This window comes from Annulohypoxylon maeteangense (genome assembly GCF_022496945.1).
Source record: "Annulohypoxylon maeteangense strain CBS 123835 unplaced genomic scaffold GGS22scaffold_7, whole genome shotgun sequence".
NCBI lineage: Eukaryota > Fungi > Ascomycota > Sordariomycetes > Xylariales > Hypoxylaceae > Annulohypoxylon > Annulohypoxylon maeteangense.
Window position 1 is genome coordinate 668,856 of NW_025953254.1, and position 19,728 is coordinate 688,583.

At 46.2% G+C, this 19,728-nt stretch overlaps 7 protein-coding genes across 7 annotated transcripts; 3 read left to right on the forward strand and 4 right to left on the reverse strand.

Moving 5' to 3' along the window:
• The first annotated feature begins 72 nt into the window (after positions 1 to 72).
• Positions 73 to 1,559, forward strand: GGS22DRAFT_131996 (alpha/beta-hydrolase). The gene is made up of 4 exons (XM_047958494.1): positions 73 to 372; positions 431 to 480; positions 544 to 671; positions 788 to 1,559. Exons 1-4 carry the CDS (start codon positions 246 to 248, stop codon positions 1,467 to 1,469), a joined length of 987 nt encoding a protein of 328 aa, XP_047819490.1. The 5' UTR covers positions 73 to 245; the 3' UTR covers positions 1,470 to 1,559.
• On the reverse strand, positions 1,559 to 2,920 carry GGS22DRAFT_132010 (quinone oxidoreductase putative). The gene is made up of 3 exons (XM_047958495.1): positions 2,784 to 2,920; positions 2,261 to 2,700; positions 1,559 to 2,191 (listed from the first exon to the last, which is right to left on the reverse strand). Exons 1-3 carry the CDS (start codon positions 2,806 to 2,808, stop codon positions 1,649 to 1,651), a joined length of 1,008 nt encoding a protein of 335 aa, XP_047819491.1. The 5' UTR covers positions 2,809 to 2,920; the 3' UTR covers positions 1,559 to 1,648.
• Positions 2,921 to 6,611: 3,691 nt separating this feature from the next.
• Positions 6,612 to 7,511, forward strand: GGS22DRAFT_132034 (uncharacterized protein). The gene is made up of 3 exons (XM_047958496.1): positions 6,612 to 6,912; positions 6,982 to 7,064; positions 7,121 to 7,511. Exons 1-3 carry the CDS (start codon positions 6,703 to 6,705, stop codon positions 7,347 to 7,349), a joined length of 522 nt encoding a protein of 173 aa, XP_047819492.1. The 5' UTR covers positions 6,612 to 6,702; the 3' UTR covers positions 7,350 to 7,511.
• Positions 7,512 to 9,350: 1,839 nt separating this feature from the next.
• On the forward strand, positions 9,351 to 12,162 carry GGS22DRAFT_132100 (major facilitator superfamily transporter allantoate). The gene is made up of 8 exons (XM_047958497.1): positions 9,351 to 9,856; positions 9,913 to 9,931; positions 10,000 to 10,013; positions 10,108 to 10,729; positions 10,783 to 10,931; positions 10,989 to 11,578; positions 11,645 to 11,773; positions 11,976 to 12,162. The coding sequence occupies exons 1-6, from the start codon at positions 9,563 to 9,565 to the stop codon at positions 11,448 to 11,450; spliced, it is 1,560 nt and encodes a 519-aa protein (XP_047819493.1). The 5' UTR covers positions 9,351 to 9,562; the 3' UTR covers positions 11,451 to 11,578; positions 11,645 to 11,773; positions 11,976 to 12,162.
• GGS22DRAFT_179425 (glutathione synthetase ATP-binding domain-like protein) lies at positions 11,894 to 14,157 on the reverse strand (the record flags this gene model as incomplete). The annotated part of the gene is made up of 4 exons (XM_047963678.1): positions 11,894 to 11,977; positions 12,035 to 12,177; positions 12,265 to 14,064; positions 14,118 to 14,157. The coding sequence occupies 4 exons, from the start codon at positions 14,155 to 14,157 to the stop codon at positions 11,894 to 11,896; spliced, it is 2,067 nt and encodes a 688-aa protein (XP_047819494.1).
• Positions 14,158 to 14,767: 610 nt separating this feature from the next.
• GGS22DRAFT_132106 (AMP-binding enzyme) lies at positions 14,768 to 17,552 on the reverse strand. Its single transcript, XM_047958498.1, has 6 exons — positions 16,961 to 17,552; positions 16,386 to 16,902; positions 16,168 to 16,331; positions 15,612 to 16,112; positions 15,464 to 15,553; positions 14,768 to 15,408 (listed from the first exon to the last, which is right to left on the reverse strand). Exons 1-6 carry the CDS (start codon positions 17,340 to 17,342, stop codon positions 14,966 to 14,968), a joined length of 2,097 nt encoding a protein of 698 aa, XP_047819495.1. The 5' UTR covers positions 17,343 to 17,552; the 3' UTR covers positions 14,768 to 14,965.
• Positions 17,553 to 17,852: 300 nt separating this feature from the next.
• On the reverse strand, positions 17,853 to 19,531 carry GGS22DRAFT_161537 (uncharacterized protein). The gene has a single exon (XM_047961100.1). It carries the CDS (start codon positions 18,811 to 18,813, stop codon positions 18,238 to 18,240), a length of 576 nt encoding a protein of 191 aa, XP_047819496.1. The 5' UTR covers positions 18,814 to 19,531; the 3' UTR covers positions 17,853 to 18,237.
• Positions 19,532 to 19,728: the final 197 nt, after the last annotated feature.

Sequence of the window (19,728 nt, forward strand, 5' to 3'; positions counted from 1 at the left end):
TCCTTATACGTCATTCTTCAAGACCTCGTACTACCTACCTGCATCTGCTCCAGATATCTACTTAGGTAGGTACGTACATTGTTTCGTACGCATGTTGCCAAGCACATCATCCTACCTGTCTGCCGTACACACTTAGTTTTCCATTCATTCAACATTCTCCTACATTTTATTCCCCCTACTAGTATCTGTTCTCATAATTCCTCGTTTCACCTACGGAGCTACTGTGACTAAACAATCTCATAACTATGGCAGAAGAGGACGTCGCAACGAAAGCCCCCGAAAGTGATGCTCAAGAGGACATCATCCCGGGGGATACCCCAGCGCAGACTGGTCCAACGATGGGCGAGCATTGCACAAGCGACAGGCCGACTCGTAGGTTACCCTTCATGTAACATCATGATTAGTGTCGACATTGACGTCGATTGTATAGCTACCGGCCTAACACCAAAGGGAGAATTAAGGAAGCTTGGTGGAGTTGATGTTAGTATTTCTACAAAATAGGTATTTTACATATCGCACATACTTATACTACTACTGTGTTAGATATATCTTTCCAAGCCAGAATCCTACCCGACAAACCCTTCAAAGCTCCTCCTCCTCCTTTCCAGCGGCACCGGCGTAAAATCGACGAACAATCAGATCCAGGCCGACAAGTTTGCGGATGAAGGCTTGTGAGTATATCTCAGGATGTCCAGTTCCTTCTTCGCCCATACTATAACACATCGATCGCACTCCTAGGCTTATCTATAGTCGCAAGACAAACAATATATACTAAACTCATTCTAAGTGTTGTTGTAATGCCCGACCTGTTCGATGGAAACCCTGCACCCAACTCTTCTCTGGCTTCCGAGGCTGAGGCACAGGGGACATCATTCCTTGACAAGATCAAACTAAAGGCGGCTGAAATTGCAAAGTCATTCGTGATCGATGAATGGCTAGCGCGTCATACCGAAGAAAAGGTTCTGCCGATACTCGAAAAGGTTATCGACGCATGCAAGAGCGAGTTCGCCGATGCGGTGGGCAACGGAGGGGGCATTTATGCAGTAGGCTACTGTTTCGGTGGAAGATATGTCCTACTTCTAGCGAGTGAGCGCAGTCAGGTACAAACAGGTTGGAGCGGGGCTCAGAAGCCATCTGACGAAGAAGCGGGCGAAGGGGCAACCCCAACAAAGGGCCCGTATATCAAGGCGGGCGCATTGGCGCATGCGACTCTAGTTTCTCCCGACGATTTCCAAGGACTGAAAGTACCGGTAAGCTTAGTATGCGTGGAAAGTGACCCTATGTTCCCCGACGAAGTCCGCGAGACCGGAGAAAACATAATGTCCAAGGAGAATGTGGAGCATGAGGTTCAAGTTTACCCCGGCGTCCCTCATGGCTTTGCTGTTATCGGAGATTACAACGACGGTAACATCAAAAGCGCACAAGAAACTGCTTTTGACCAGATGTTAAGATGGATCAAGGAACATTAACGATACGGGTTGCAAATAAGTTTAGTCACATGGCGTTGTCTGGATATTACCTTCAAGGTGGGAGGTATGATCATGATTTAGGTACTGGAAGGTTTTGAGTCCTATAGTTGTGCAGATTTCGGTCACGGAAGACGAAGACACCAGTATCCTCTAAAGATCATTTGGTATGCTTGTTTTCCCTATGGAACAGTACAAATGATTTTTCCCGTCGTCTTGTTTTCCTCCAGCAACTGATGAGCTTTAATGATATCGTCCATGGGCAGGACCGTGTCGATGAGTACTTTCAGTTTGCCACTTTCAAAATGGGGGATATACTCGGCCAGTTTATCCCTCAGCCGGCCTTGATAGTCGGCGTCTCTACTCCGTAGAGTGCTACCCTCTATCCGGATCCTTTTGTAGAGGAGCATACTATAATCTACTCCATCGAGCTTCGTACCGCCCATCATACCCAACGTAACCCACCTAGCGTCTCTCGCCGCAACTGTCAAGTTTTTCTGAAAATAGCTTGCGCCGATAAAGTCTACGATAAGATCTACACCCTTACCCCCGGTCACATCGAGAATTTCCTGTGCCCAGTCCTGCGTCTTGTAGTTAAAGGCCTTAGTAGCGCCGAGATCGCGTTCGATGAATCGGCACTTCTCATCTGTACCAGCGGTAGCATAAACACCGCTGGCGCCGCTATCCTTACTCAGCTGAATACCGGCGATGCTTACACCGCTGGCCTTTATTAAGAGATACGGTCAGTTAATGGCAAGACTAGAAGGGACAGGCTAGAAGAAGGTAAACCATACACCAGCATGCCACAAGACAGTCTTTCCCGGGGCGAATTCGCCGACAAGATGAAGCGCCTGAGTTGCGGTAATCCACGTCTCGGGGATTCCGGCAGCCATCTCCCAGGTGAAGCTACTGGGCTTATGCAGCAGCATCTTAGAACTCACTGCGACGTACTCGGCATATGCGCCACCGTAAGCAAGGCCGAAGATGGCGTCTCCGATCTGGAAATCGCCGTGTGAACCGGACCCGAACGAATCGATGGTCCCGCTAAACTCGACGCCGAGCGTGGACGGGGCCTGGGGCGGCACCGGGTACCGTCCTTCGCGCTGGATAAGATCCATGCGGTTCAGCCCGAAAGCTTTGATACGCACAAGAGCTTCCCCCTCCTTGGGCTCGGGCTTGGGCGTCTGATGGTTGATAAATAGGGAATTAGCAGGCCCCTTGCCGCCTTTGATGTCTGGATTGGACCGATTAGCGCTAAGTGTCGCTGATGCGAAATATACTATTCAGGTAGGTAGACATCGATTGCTATCCACATACCAACGGCTTTCATTACGCTACCCATTTTGAAGCTAACGTTAATTACTTCGTAGGTTTATGTTTGAGATCGAGAAAATGTTTTGGAGGATTGGTGGGTTGAGTAACAAGTATCTAAATATTTACAACTATACCATCTCATCTACGTAAATAGTTTCGATGCAATGACGATTTGAAATCAAAGCCGCTGAAACTTTTCCTGTTAGCTTGTGCCAATCACATGTAACCCTCTAGTCTATGCCGAATCCCGATTCCGTATGGCATCAGTCAGCAACGATTCCTAGTATCTGCCCAAAAGGTTTCTATAGAATGAAAGAGAATGAAAATAGAGATTAGGTAGGCTCTAGACATTTCGCACAAGTATACGCTGTTTTTTAAGTTGTCTACCTACCTAGGTAGGTAGGTAGACACCTTTGGTTCTTGGTTTTTACCTAGCTTTGGCACCACTGCCACAATATTCAACTCGTTATCATCTTGATGTTGACAAAACTTGAAGACTTTATCGTGAACCGAAAATTAACAGCGAAGAGTTAGAGCGAAGCGACATCGAATTGACGGCGATAGAATTCTATACGGAGGAATTACTCCGACAGAATTGATGGGTTTAAATCCGTAAGATATACCTAAGTTAGCGACACGCACAGCGCGTTTTGACTGGTAATCTCGCATCGTTAAATAATATCTCGTATGTATTTGATTACCATCATGGTGGTTGCATCGGCGATCCATCGTAGGCATAGTAGAGATTAGATGGTCCGATGTAAGCTCAATACTATGTAGAAGAGTAGGTAAATACTAATAAAATATTACCGTGCGTATACTGCAACACACTCGAGTGCCTATCCTTTCGGAACTTCGCATGTGAGGTGCTGGGATACCCCATGGACGAGCCTCAACTACCTACGTAGCATTGCTAGTTTTGGCACCATGACTGTCGCTACGAGAGTTAGCGGTGAAATCCATAAAAACCTGCATGATTGTGCCGGTCCTTAAAGCCGTTTCTCATCATAGGCGAGCATATCAATTCAGCTGAGAGCTAGAAGGAACTGTAATGGTTGCTTTGTGCTCGACCTTAATTAAATATTGCAAGTAAGTAGGTAAGGCTGGTCAAATCCCATAGGAAGATGGTTGAATCAGATGTGACATCCATACTACTTACTACCAGACTTATCAGACTTACCAGACTACCGTATTTTTCGTAAGCCAGATCCAGCCCAAAGAGATTTTCGTGAATCACAGATGCGATCGGTTAATATTGCGAAGAAAGATTGGACCTGGTGGGCTTAACCCGCAATGATCGGCCTCCCCTCCCTCTTAAGGCGATTTTGGCTGGGGCTTTTCGGAAAATTCTCATACGCTGTATTGTTAGATACGAGACATTAATATCGAACTGGCAGACTGGCAGACTGCCCTGTGGGTAATACCAAGCAGCCAAGTCAGAGCGGCGCCAAAATAGGTTCGTACAGTGTATCTTTACAGTATTTTATGCCATAAAACACTATACAGTACTTAGTAGAACTATCCATGTCCTTGACTCTTATGTAACGATCGATTGACACGAGGTGGCAATCTACGTGTACGCTGTAGCGATATCGTCCGATAGCTTGTCGTGTCCTGCTGCCAGATCTAGAATGGTGAATAATAAAGAGCCCTGGCTCTTATCAGTCACTGTTTGACCGACTTGACCGACTTCCAGAAGGCTTAAAGGAAGGTTAGCAATTTCCGCCTGAACTAGGTCCTATGCAAGAAGAACCAATCCAGAAATCGAGATTCTGGAGATGGCCGAACGGATGTCGGCGGCGGCTTGTCATTCAGGGGTTCTTTCAGGGATATATTCAGGGGTTAATCCTCGTCCCTACTCCGGACTCGCCTGAAAAGTATCAGGCTGTCAGGGTACTGCGTACGCACAGCGCAGTACGGGCAGCCCTATAATCCATAACAATAGTATCAGTCAATGCTAAACGCATAGTAACTTCCTAGCCAAGGTTTAGTGCTCTGTTATCTTGACTAATAATTACCTACTAAGTAGTACCTAGGGTATTCAAGATTGGACATACCCTATCGTACTATGCAGTATGAATTTTGTAGGCTTAATACATGAAATAAATTCCTTCACACCATTAATTTCAAGTTGTTGCTTTGTCCGGATTCGGAGTTTAGCGTTGACTACCTACTAGGTAGGTACATATTATGGAGAAAGTGCCCCTGAACAAGATACGAGATAAGGCTGGAGTTATTATTGTCTTATCCGAATTGGTTTTTTTTCCTCTCCCCTTCCATTTCCCTTTTCTGCGAAAGAAATTTCTCCAGGTAATTTACCTATTTACCCAACTGAGTCAAGTATTGATTATTTTTATCTTCTTGGAAGTATAGGCGCCAATCCTCAATTCTTATTTTGCCGTTGGTAAGATTGTGCGCGTTGTTATGCCAAGTTGCTTACGGTGTAAGCTGTTGAATCGCGCCCAATTGGCGGTTCCTGCAGAAGCGCAATCTGTTCCTGCATCTGCAAGTGGCAAGTGCTAAATAGAAATGGAACCAACCTTTGAACTCAGAAGAAGAATCTTGGAGCAACCGCTCCGCTTTGCCTTTCTTTTCTAATTCCTCTATCGTTCTACCTCTATCTTCTAGGAGTTGAACGTTTGCTGAATTGCACATTATGAAACTATATCATACCCCATCGAATAGCCTAAGATGTCGAGCCTAACGTCTCAAGTCTGAATGTATCAAGTTAAATTTGAATTCAACACATGTCGATACTTACAATAATAGCTTCACTTGCAGAATACCCATACTTAGAGGTATCACAAATGCGTTAAAGACCTCCAGGGCTACCGTGATCTTCTTAGCCAAGAAGGCCAAGGAATAAACGACGCTAGTGGCGTTCCAATTTCCGCATCGCCAGACTTGTCGCTGGCCTATTATCACCCCGGCTGACTGGCTCTGTTCCTTGCAGGATGCGTCGATGCTACTACACAACCCCGGTCCCCATCACCCAACGAGCGGCCAGATCCAAAATAGTGCATCCCGAACTATTGTCCAAAGACCCATCTCGTATTCCTGTTATGCTACATGATAATGATTCATCATGCGTCTTGTACTCGGTAATACTAAACACTTAGTTAAGGTACTTACAACCCAATATACCTCAATAAGACCCTAGCAGAAATATACAATCGTTGAGCGAGGGTACTCGCCCCTTTCGGTCAGTATCTTGAGCGCTACCCATTTCGGTTCTTGACGGGCGAACAAGTCACAGAGGAGAACCCACACTCCGCCCGAAAAGGGGTCGATTTGACGTTCATCACTCACTATTGAGAGAACGACCCCATAGATACTCCTCCCTGGGGCGATTTATACTAATTATCTACCTGACATGCTAACGTATGTGTTATGTGCGTATGTACATACATACATACCTACATAAGAAATACACACATTATGTACAGTATACATCAGCTCCTTTTATTCTTCGACGTAGAGGCTTATGATTGGATAGGAAAGCGAAATAAGATGAGGAAAAAAATAAATATGGAGAGAAGAGATGGATGGAGACCCAGTCGACCCTACTATCCTAGCGCCGCGGACCCTACCCATGGGTTTATGGACCATGAACAAACCAGGGTTAGGCTATCAACACCTGGGCGCTCATGGGAGGTGAAGTTCACGTTGCGTTGTGCTGGTTGTGCAGCCCTGAAGCGACCTTCCCCCATGTTGTTCATTCTGTATATAAATCGACACATCCAAGGACCGACAATCCTTCCTCTCTTTTCCTTCCTCACCCACACACATTCTCTGCAAATATCACCCTGACTTTTCAGTCAATTTCATTCGTTAACAAGCATACCTAATTGCTCGACTAAACATAATAATCCTCGACAACTAAACTCCCACGAGTCACTTAATACCAGACAAATCAGTCAAAATGAAGTTCACCATCGCTGCTGTTGCCCTCGCCACTGGCGTTTCGGCCTCTTACCCGGTTGCCTCTTACTCGGCCTCCGCTAACACCACCACCGCCGCTACCACCACTGCCGCTACCGCCTACACCACCGAGGTCGTTACCTCCTACGAGACTTACTGCCCTGGCCCCACCAAGATCACCTACGGCTCCAACACCTACACCGTCACTGAGGTAAGATACCTGAATATCTTGTACAGGAAAAACCAAAGCGCATGTCGGCTAACAAATTTACTTCTATAGGCCACTACCCTGACCATCACTGACTGCCCTTGCACCATCAGCAAGCCCGTCTACACCACCTCGTCCGTCGCCTGCACTACTTGGTAAGAAAGTAGTGTTGTCCTCTAGATGAGAATCAAATAGGCTAACATCTTCACAGCACCTCCGCCCCGGTCCCTGTTTACCCTACCTCGGCCCCGGCTCCTCCCCCGGTCTACCCCAACAGCACCGCTCCGGCCGTCACCCCCAGCTCTGCCCACTCCACCGGCAGCATTCCCAGCACCAGCACCACCCCTAGCACCATCCCCACCGCTGGTGCTGGCAAGGTCGCCGCTCTCTCCGGTGCTGGCCTCGCTGGTCTTCTCGGCCTTGCTGTTGCCGCCCTATAAATCAATTCCTAGTTTCGCATTCGCGTCTATGACCTACGATTCTCCTTTGTTCGATAGTACCTAATCTCTGGGGATCGAGAGGGAACGCTTTCGACGCTCATGACGGGAAGCAAGCTGGAGTTGTACTGGGATGGCTGGCGTGTGTTTTAGACTTGGGACTGTTAGCGGCTCACGGGTGTGTTCTGCATTGCACTATGGAGTATTATCACGGCCACGCATGCAGGATCTGACTTTGATTCTTGTAATTTCTTGTCTCGGTGTTTCGGACAAATAATCAATCTCGCCATGGAGGATTACGATGTGTGAGGTCTTCTGGTAGTTGGAATGGTCGTGGAGGATTTTCTCGGATGTAGAGGAGATATTTACCTGCCGGAATTTGGATGGAGAATTACTTCGCTATCTTCGGGAGCCTCTGACAAAATCAAACCATTGCAACTACTTCCGTCCCGTCACCCAAGAAGTATTCGATTCGTGCTCTTGCTCCCTTGTTGGCTTCTCTTGTACAAATTCATTTTTTGGGGAGTCGATTGTTAAATACTTCGCAAGAGTTTACAGTCTTAGCTGGATGTTTTATTGGTCTCTGGACAATTCCTTTCGCGTGTCTGCGCAGTCCTTGTACGATAGTTCAATGGCAACGTCGACGCGGCTGGGAGATCAAGTTTTGGTCTGGCGCCTATACATTATCTGGTCTTGTTCTCATTGTTGGTGATTCAAGTGATGAAGTCATTGTTTCACGTGTTTCCGAGTCTTAATGTTGCTGATAGAGTAGAACCTATCTAATATGATAATTTTTACAGAAGTTTCATGTTTGAATATGACGTTTCATTGGAAAATGTAGAATCATTTATCTGATAAAGAGCATCGTGGAATTGGTGGATCTTGGGTTGTACCAGCACTTACGCCACGCTATTTAATGCCTCTGTAATGTATTCCGTATTCACGTAGCACTTAAACTCAATAGGTAACTATTAATAATTTGCACTCTTCTGCGTTTTTTAAACTGGCTACCTACTAGCAGATCGGTTAACCGGCTGACATGAAAATTTGGCGCTGTATCTAGTATTCCGGTGGCTTGATAAGAAAGAAACGATCAACAGGTAGCGCGGTTAGATTGGATCGATAATCATTGATTGCGCAAGCAAACTTGTTGATCACTGACGATCCGATTGCCTAGGTTGTGCGTACCGAAATAGATGAAGATCATCCTATTTTAGAACTCTTGGACTCCATAAACATCATTGGCAAGCTGGTAAGTTACTGTTAAACAAGTTTCACTGTGTGAGATTTATGGCTCCGAGACATCCACATGAGTTGTAGACTTGTAGTGGTGGTGTGGCCTCCATGTGCCATGTACCTGTGAGCGCAACGTAACTACCAACGAATCATGGGTAGGTACCGTTTGCTGTACCCAACCAGGCAACCGACCAACCAGACGGTTACCTGCCTATCCGATCTTGCTGCACATTATACATGAGACGAAGTTCACATGCTGTGTACTGTATGGTTGCGCTTTAGAGAAGCTTATATTAACCCGACGTCTAACGTGTCGGTCCGAAAGAACACCCCATTTTCAATGTTCGAGCTATTGCTCAGATAGGCATCGTCAATCTTTTGACTTTGGACTATTAAGAAGCTCCTCCTTTAGTTGAACTTTGTTATGATGACTTTTCTCCCTTCTTCTTGCTGGGTAGGTTATTTCGGCGACAGTAGTACTTACCTACTGCTAATCGCGAAATGTCAGTCATCAAAGTTGAAAACTTAACACTACATGCACTTCTCATATAAGTATTAATCTTCACCTCTCATACCTGGTGAAGATATTCCGAAACTGCGTTTACGTTCATTTAAGTATTTACCAAGGTAGGTATGCTGTCGTTTGACAAATAGTTGGCTTTATATCAAGACACATATATAACCCAATATGTGGTTTCTAACCCCAAAATAGGGTTCTTCTTGCGACTCACTCGCCCTGTTACGCATTCACAAAGAGCTGTTGTTGATAACTATATGCGTCTTTGATTGGCTATACCCCGACGTCCATCCTTGACGGTTGTTACTTAACCCGTACCTTATCAGTGAAAACAGCTGACGATCAACATCATGTCTTTCAATTGCTATTCCCCTCTCAGTCCATCGTCCATCTCCAATTGCAAACCCAACCAACCCCTCACTTCATACGTTGGCTCGTGAAATTTGAGCGAACATCAAGCACCATGCCTGACGCCAAAGATACATCGGTAACAGCTTCATCAGGCGATGTTGAGAAAGCAGCAGTAGATCCACCTGACGAGATAGCTATTGAATCCATGCGCAAACATATCGCTAACAACGATCCCGATGAGGCCTTGAATTTCGTTACTGCAGAAGCCATCGTTCTTACTCCAGAAGACGAGAAGAAATTGCTCAGAAAGATCGACCTTCACTTGATGCCTCTACTATGTGTTGTTTACGGATTGAACTACCTGGATAAGACTACGCTATCATATGCTTCTATCATGGGAATTAAAGTAAGATATTTCATGTCGAGAATAAGACAGAACATTGCTAAAACTGCCATTTGAAGAAAGACCTCAATCTGCAAGGTTAGTCTTTTAAGAATGGATACTATACCTACTCGAAGAAGATACTAATCTGTTTCGCGTAATTTAAGGTCAGGATTACTCGGTGAGTATCGACGTCAAACCTTTATTTACCTACTGCCGTTCTTCTAGCGGTACTTATTAGGTAGTATAGGTAACTAATTTCTACCTTCTCACAGTGGATAGCATCGATATTTTACTTTGGCTACCTCTTCTGGGAATGGCCAACAAATCGTCTACTTCAACGACTACCGCTAGCGAAATATTCAGCTTTCAACGTGATAATGTGGGGTCTAACACTTTGCTGTTTGGCAGCCGTGAAGAACTTCGGCGGAGCAATGACAGTGAGATTCTTCCTCGGCGCTTTCGAGGCAGCCGTCAGTCCCGGTTTCGCCCTGTTCACGTCTCAGTGGTATACCAAAAAGGAGCAGGGCACGAGAGTAGGCTGGTGGTTCAGCTTCAACGGCTGGGGTCAAGTCGTTGGGGGTTGCGTAGCCTACGGTATTGCCGTAGGCACAGAGGCTCATCCCATTGCAATCAAGTCGTGGCAACTGGTATTCCTTGTGACTGGCTTTTTTACGGCGTTCATGGGCTTCTTATTCCTCTATCTTATGCCAGATAGCCAGATGAATGCCCGGTTCTTAACACAACGCGAACGCGTTATGGCCGTCGAACGTATCCGTATAAACCAACAGGGAGTGGGAAATAAGCATTTTAAATGGTATCAATGCAAAGAAGCATTCACAGATCCCATGATCTGGGCTTTCGTCCTCTATAGTGTCATTTCCTCGATCCCCAATGGTAAGCTGCATGATCCCCGACATCTGATATGAGAAGCTGACGTTTTTTACTAGGCGGGATGTCGAATTACTTCTCGCAACTCATTGTCTCCTTTGGATTCTCGGAGAACACATCTCTACTACTAGGAGTCCCCGGGGGTGTCGTTCAGGTCATTTCCCTCCTCGTCACCGGACACTTGGGTGATAGGTTCAAGAGTCGCATAGTTAGGATCCCTTAGCACATGTACCTTTTGTACCTTAAGCTGACCATTTCTTGACAGTTATTTGGTGCCGGTGGGGTCCTGGTTTCCGTGCTTGGCCTATTCCTTATACTCCTCGTGCCGCTGAGTAATAGTGGTGGGCGACTCGCAGGATATTATCTCTATCAATGTGTTTCGACCGGGTTCGTTGCCTTGCTGGGGCTGATATCAACGAATGTGGCAGGTTGGACGAAGAAAACGACGGCTGCGGCGATGTACCTGATTGCCTACTGCGTCGGCAATATCATCGGACCTCAAGTCTTCCAATCGAATGATGCGCCACGATACCGCAACGCGAACATAGTTGTCCTTGTGTGTATGTGTGTTTCATTCGCCATCTTGCTGTTCATCAATTTCTGGTGTAAGCGCGAAAATAGGATAAAGGCAGCCATACGCGCTACCCCGGGATATACAAAATTGGACGGACAGGAATTTCTCGACTTGACGGACAGAGAGAACCCCGAGTTCATATATAGTCTGTGAAAGACAGCAAGGGGGTAGACATCGACTCGGAGCTCAGGATATTTCTATTATGGATACCTAGAAACATAGTATACTGCATACCGACTGAGTGGCAAAAGAACGATAAAAAACATTACAAGCTTCTGAGAGTAAGGTACCCAAATATCCATAAGTTGCAAGATCCCATTTCTGACTCAGACGAAATGTACCTATAGCATATTAGTAACGGCACAGCTAATTTCAACATACAAAATAAATCACAATCAGCTATGTGGACGACAATCATTGGAGCAAATTTGCAATTTAACTGTCCATGTATGTTTTTGATATATGAGATCTGATCAGTAAGTTATCTAGTTTATGCCTGTCTATACCTGTCTATACCTGTCTATACCTGTCTATCTTGTCTATCCTGCCTATCCTGTCTATGTCTATCTAATTGCCCATGTCTATATTCTATCAATCTAACCCAACGCCTTTGAAATAAGAAAATGAGTGAGCATAAAATTACAGGGACTTAAAGAGTGGCTAACCATGAACTCGCAGAGCTCCAAGTGGTAATGCCTGTATCGCGTATTCTTACTTCAACGAATCGAGTATCGAACTTCCTTCCGCACATCAGCTGCTATCTCCAGCGCCTCCTTTCTCGACTTGGAGAAGACATTGAAATAAGCCACGAATGTGTTTGCGCCGGAACTCGGGTGTGGAATTCTCTGTCCTCTTTTCGCAAGACATTCGTAGCGGTTAACTAGTGTCAATATCAGCATATTTCTCCAAGATTCCATAAAGAGTCCGAATAGTTATAGTAGTTGTCTACATTTCAGGGGCTACTTACTGTTTTGTGCCAGATCTGGCCTGCGGGACAGCAGCTCTTCGCAGATATCATCCGAATCAAAGATCCCTTCACATTCCTTATCAAACTCGGCACCGATTAAGACCATAGCGCCCGTGTGTTGGGCTCCGTTCAGAAATGGGCGAGCTAATGCCCTGACCCGTTCCTTATCATTAATAGCTAAGGTCAGCGCAACTCCGAAATAATCAATTCCGTACACAGACTCGACAATGCGACTGGCAGTTAAACCCGGAGGTCGAGGGTTGATTTCAAGGACCCAAGGAGAAGGGAGACTCGACTTGGCGACTTTTTCGGTCGGACATAGATCCATAATGGTACCAATAGGACGATATTCAACCGATGATTGATCAACTCTAGCCTCCACATGCATTATTCCACTGGAGAACCCTAGCCGTCGAATAGTCATACTGATGGCTTTCTGCAACATCTCCAACTCGGTAGGCGGCAGTGCGGAGGGGTGAACAATATAGGTCTCCAAGAAGTTCCTTTGCGAGGCGGGAATTCCTGCGTCACTCTTATCTCCTGATTTGGGGAAGTCATCAGAGATCTCGCAGAAGACGACTTCACCATCTAGTAAGACAACATTAACGTCAACCTCTGGCCCGTCGCAGTATCGCTCCATCGTGAATGATTTGAAAAAGGTCTTCTGGATCATCTCTACCGCGGGTTGGACCCCTGCTGCATCATCTACTCGTACAACGCCTTCCGAATTCAGACCTAGGCGTGGTTTGAGGATCAATGGGAAATTGAGCTTCTCGCTAGACACGAAATTCAACGCATCCTCAGCCGTAGATCCATAGAAGGGTTCACGGCCTTCGAACATAGCCAACTTGTATTTATCGGTTGCAATCTCGTACGATTCGGCTGGTTGGCATGGAAGACCGAGCTTTTGGGCTGCTCGACTGACAGTGGCGAGAAATGGTTCTAAGAAGGCAACAATGCCGTCGACCTTTTTGCCATAGGATCTGACTGCTGCGACGATGTGGTCTGCCATGTCATCACTGGGCGGGTTCGACCACCATGAACCAGCGGGTAAGAGAGCCTCGTACCAATCTGAGTACTCGCTTCTCTCGATCCAGCACCCGGGCCTTTCGATGATAACGAGGTCGATCCCAAGCGCACGAGCGGCGCTACACGCGAATGTTGTCCATGCTCCTGACGAGGGGTCGCGATAACTGCAACCAACAAGCACGATGCGTTTACGAGCGGCTGGCGCTGGTACAACCAATGGAATCGACAACTTCTTCTCAAACTCGGCCTCGAACTCCGGAGTTACCGCCAACTTTCCAGATGTAAGTCCCGCCGTTGGAGGCGAGTGCTGTAGCAATATTCCTCCCGCAGAAGAACGAAACAGTTCAGGAAACGTTACCGCGTCTAGATGCAGGGCATCACCGGGGAAACTTTGAAGAGGCTTCGCGAAAGATGCAACGTGCTCGATTCCCATGGCATCCCCGAGACGGAGAGGGATGATATCCGACCTGACGATTACCCCTTTGTTTAAAGGAATGATAAGCCTAACGACTCTATTCCCAGATGATTTGGTAGCTTCAAGACTACTTATGAGAAACCGGAAGGCCTCCTGAGAACCGAAAACTTCCGCGCTGGCAAGTTTGGGTTCTTTTCCATTGTCAAGATACCACACTGAACTGTCTACTGGATGTTTCTGAGTTGCTGAACTTTGCGGCACATGATTTGTCGTGAAGAGAAGGTCGACTACCTGCAATGTCGTGTTGCTGTTCGAACAACATTTGGTGATTTGCGAGGTATCCCATCGAACAGTAACTCATATCTGTCAACACAACTATCAAACAGTTTTATTTCAGTTGAAAACTTACAATGGGTTTCCCAGGATATGGTTATCTCCTTTTCAGACATTTTGCGAATGATTATCTGGCTTTAGAACACACTTGTCGACTGTGCTGTACTCAACATAGGAGAACTTCATCTTGTCTTGCAAACAGACTCAATTTATATCATTTTCGGTTTGAATATAAATCAATTGAGTTTCTATTCACGTTTTGGTCCTAGATGTTGAGGCTATACACAGATACATGAGTTTCCTATTTGAGAAGCTTGTTGCGGAAGCTGAGTGACGACTCCATCATAAGCTGAGTCATTTACCATGAAACCGCAAGGCAGTCCACGCGTTTGTCTATCTGCAAAAAGGCCATGTTTTCCGTGGGGAATGATATTAGTTAGCGGAGCAGAGAAATACGGAAACGCCGTTGTAGTCAAGTCTCTGGTGGGTGCTGTGTATAAGGCATATTCCTCGCCACCATATATCTAAGGCACATGAGCGATCGACCCCCAAGTCTTGATAGAGTCGGTTCTCCCCAAAATGTTCTTTTTGAGCGAATAGTATTATGACATCTAGTATAATACCAATGTGATTGGCAGACCGAAATATCAAAGAGTTTAGATAAGGATGACAAACCCGAAGGCCCAAGTCTATACCCGAGCCCGAAGATCCTCCTTCGGAGTCAAGATCTAGATAATGATGCGAAGAAGGGGATATATGAGACCACTCCGAGGTTGAAACTATCGGGGCATCGCCAGAGTCCTAGACTTCAAAGCCTCGAGCGCATATTCGTGCGACAATTGTTTGCGCCTAACCCGAGACACCGACAGTAAAAATAGTAATGATCCAGTCTTCGAAGCTGAGGCTTGGGTAACGGAACAGGTCCTACAGCTTTGCTCTCGCCTCGATTGCTTTATGCGCATCTCCTTTGTGCTTAAAATACTCGGCAATCTTAGATCTCGCCGTATCAATCACAGATACATCTTCGATAGTAGCTGGGTACTGTACTTCATTGTCAAGCTCCTCATGAACCGCGTTCTCGACCAGTTCTCTCAAAACCCTCCGAAGGGTCTTGCCGGATCGCGTTTTGGGAATCATGCCTTTACCCTGTATTATACCTCCAAGAGTTGCAATACCTCCGATCTGGGTCCGAACTAGGTTTTGTATCTCATTGTATAAATTTTCCTCTGGTACGGCGGATGTAGGATGTTCGGGAATTGACAGTGTTATAAAAGCGAAGGGAAGCTGGCCTTTCAGGGAGTCTGGAATGCCGACAACGCTAGCTTCGGCGACTAGAGGATGACTCGTTATGGCTTGTTCGATAGAGCCTATCCACCTAAGTTAACGTAACTTACCTATACAAAAGGGAGATATTGAACATACCAGTCGACAAGCGGTGGCCTGCCGTATTGATTAGGTCGTCGCTTCGACTCATGATACTGACATATCCATTCGCATCTATAACCCCGGCATCTAAGAAGTGTTAGTTTAGGTAGCCAAGTAGGTCAGTGAGTGCCATTAAATAACGAACCACCGGTGTCGATCCATTTCCCATCAAATCTCTTAAGATAACTACCGTAAAATCTTTCTTCATCGTTCCACAACATCGTGAAGCCAGTTGGGCCAAGTGGTGTTGCCAAAACAATATTACCCATTTTCCCTCTTTTCACCTCGTTGCCGTCATCATCAACTACCTTGATATCGAAACCAGGCATCGCCTTGCCAGCGCTTCCGGGCTTGACGGGTAAAGGTATATTATTTATGGCCTGTCCTTCTCTGGAGCTGGCCGCGTGTGGAGCTATGCTGATGCCTGAAATTGGTGAACCTGATTCTGACGACCACCAATTATCTACTACGGTAGCGTCAGGGGCGCCATACCGCCGTATGAGTTCTTGATACATAGTGATTATCGATGGTTCTGATCTTTCTCCGGCAAGGAAGAGCCCCTTTAGACTTTTTAGTCCACCTTGTTCACCTATCTTCTTGAGAGACTTGTTTTCCGGGTCATCTCTCTTAATAGCTCGCAAAGCGGCTAGGATCGTTAGTTTATGCGTCCACGTTTAGTGTAGTCTTATGGTGGTACTTACTTGGGGCAGTGAATAGGCTCGTTACTTTGTAATCATGTATGATGCGCCACAACGTCGAGCTATCCGGTGTTCCCACAGGTTTTCCTTCGAAAAGAACCGTAGCTGCCCCAACAAGAAGAGGTGCGTAGATGATGTAGGAATGTCCCACAACCCAGCCTATATCGCTTCGTATCAAGTTAATATTCGTTTAACTATTGTCAGGCTTTCGCGATGCTCACCTCGCTGTAAACATAACATCTCCAGGCCCATGGACACCAAAAAGGTAACTTATCGAAAGGTGTAGACCGACTGCGTGGCCGCCTGCTTGACGTACAACACCTTTAGGGGACCCGGTTGTTCCGCTAGTGTAGATAATATAGATCTCATCGGCAGAACCAACAGGCACGCAGCTAGCCTTCACGCCTCTCCCTCTACAGCTCTGTACTATCTTATACCAATTGCGCTCTCCCGTGGACCTGTCCAATGGGTCCCACCGTAGTTCATCTCGCTGCCAGACTATGACCCGACTTGGCTTGTGGCTAGATATTCGAACGGCCTCTGATAACAAAGGCTTGTAACTCATTGTTGGCTTAGCTCCATCGATTCCACACGAAGCTGTTAGGATGGCCACAGGTTTGGATGCTTCGATGCGTTGAGCCAAGGAAGCAGCGGCAAATCCACCGAATACAACAGCATGGATTGCACCGAGTCGGTTGATAGCGAGAATACCAATTAAAGCTGCAGGTATCATTGGCACTGGTAATTGTCAGACAACTTATTATTCTGATAAAAAGAGACAATGGGAAAGACTGACTATAAACCAATACGACATCTCCTTTCTTCACCCCCTCTTCTCTCAGGGCACCAGCCGTAACCTCAACCTCTTCGAGTAGTTGCGCATATGTGATTGCTCTCTTGGTCTTTGTGACAGGACTGTCGTAGAAAATGGCAGGCGTGTTGCCGTTGCCAGAAAGAACGTGACGGTCAACACAGTTAAAACATGTCGATATTTCACCGCCCGTGAACCAATCCCAATGGGGATACTCGACCCCCCTTCCGAATTTCTTCGTTGTCTTAGTCAAGATGGACTTTGGAGGTTTATGCCAGTGGAGTTTTGCGGCATGGTCTGCCCAAAAAGACTCTGGGTTCTCCAACGAACGCCGATGAACTTCATCTTGCAGATGAAGGCCCGTCATCGTATGTGCCGACGATGACCTGAACGCTTCTCTATCAAAGTCATGTACCTTATATCGCCTATTGAGCGTTTCTGTTTTTTTTTTTTTTTGTTTTTAAATGACAATATTTACTGTAAATAAATTTCTTAATTGAAATTATATAGTATTTAAAAATAAGATAGAAATAGTAATAGAAATCAACATAACAATGACTTCGACCTGCGGTGAAAGGAAACCCCTGTTTAGTAAGACCGGTAATAAGATTTCCCCGCGGGGAAAGATGTTGTTGGCAGTACCTGCATATCTGCATACCTAGGTGACATCCTCGGTAAGCCCTACCTGACCCCATTGTACCGATTTTTAACGATATCAAAGGCTCGAATCTCGAGTGCTATGCAGATATGCATATACTGGTTCCGATGATGTCATATATGTAGTTGTGTTTCGTCCCATATCGAAACAACTGGAACTACATATGTAGGCACGTACAATCAATGATAGCAGCCATACCGTGTATATATACTACCGAATACCTAATGTTTCACGTTAAGTGTTTATAGATAGATGGATGAGTACCTGAAGGTAGGTAAGTACCTACATCTTATCCTTAGTTGCGTATAATACTATTCCGGTACGGGACGAACCGTACACCACGATCGACATAAATTGTACCTAACAAAAGTAGTAGTCGTCATTCCACGAAGTACACAAATCAAAAACGCCTGGTGGCGCACTTAGTACCGACCACCTATGCAATTAATGCTTCATGCCGATGTATCATGCAAAGTAACCACCCACCCGCATGTAATTCATAACGCAATGCCGCAAACCCTAATGCAACCCGTTCAGCCCGTTGACCGTGTCGTATGCCAGTAACATTGTAAACCCCCCAACCTATGGATGATACAAAACCTGTCTACTGGGTCGTGGATGGCTCCGCCGAGGCCTTCGGTTTTGAATATAAGCCGTATACACTCTGTTGACCCTTTGATGCGATTTTAAGATTGCTGAATTTCGCCTCTGGAAGCCTTTTACCGGCTTTAATGCTTTCGATGACCCATTCCGCGCCTACAAACTTCACTCCGCAGCCGCCAACTTTCTGAATTTCTTTCTGTAATTTTCCTCCCGCCAGACCTCCACCGGCACCTGATCCGCTGGCTGATCGGCCTAGAATCACGTGGGTTACCTGTCGTCGTCCCAAGTTGATAGAGGTTCTGGCACCATGTTGCGCTAACACATGCTTGAGCTTATGGTCTGATATCAAGGGATGTGTGCTACCATTGATATAGACCACGACGCCGTCAAAGATTGCCCCTCTAGATTGTATTCTTTCAGCCTCTCGAGTTTCGTCTTCGTCTTTTCGTCGAGCCATAAGCTTCTCCTCGGCGGTAAAGTCTCTGTGATTTTTATAGTCTCTCTTAGAGCTCGCATCCCCTACTATCGAAGCAGACGACGACATGTTTGCTCCCATAACTCCCGGCTTCACTAGCATGTCTGCGACGGAAACTTTGGCGCGCGTTCATAATTCAGGTGTAACGAGAGCCTTCAACTTAGGATCCCAGTCTTTCGATCCGGCACCAACTGTGTCTGATACTCGCTGTCCGCCACCGAGTCCCCCCTTGAATTGACTCGTAAGCTTTAAGTTCCGGGACTGGCGCCATCCCGTACTTCTCCCTAGGTGGTTATCGGCGCGCTGGTGGCCAGTAGCCGACGAGTTCCAGGGATCGAATGACTGACCATATTTAGGGTCTGCGGCTTTGGCTATGGCCTGTTTTGACGTGTTTGATGTCGATGGAGGTGACATGGTAAAGGAAGAGAATCAGTGACACGAAGGTAAGAACGAAAGAAGTTGGGAATCGGAAACGCGTGATTACTACGTCATTGTGAAGGTGAGAGAGATATTATTTCACCCACCCTCGCACAACGACCTTTGTTGCTGTTTCCTTCGAATGAGACATTCACCCCAATTCACCCTAAAAGTACGTTCGACTCGACGCTAACGGAAACCCAAAACTGAACTACTGAGCTACCGGGCAACACAGCAGAAGACATGCCGGCAAGTGACACGTGATGCCCCATTTATGTACAACCTAAACTCGACCTTACATTTTACCTACCTTCAATGTTGGGAAGGCAGCAATTTATTCAGACCTCGGAGGCGAATGCTATGTATGTAGGTACTTAGGTACATAAGTGCACCAACATTCAAGGTTGAACTTCAATGTTGATTGAAGTACTTGGATTATGTAAGTATGCATGTACCTAGGTACATATTTACTTAGTAACCACATTTGCATATTTATACGGACTACCTTCATTGGTCTATTTTTCCTCCATAACAAATACAATATAATAACTAAAAAAAGGCATTTGTGCCAAGGCCGCGTTACGATATCTCACAAAAAAG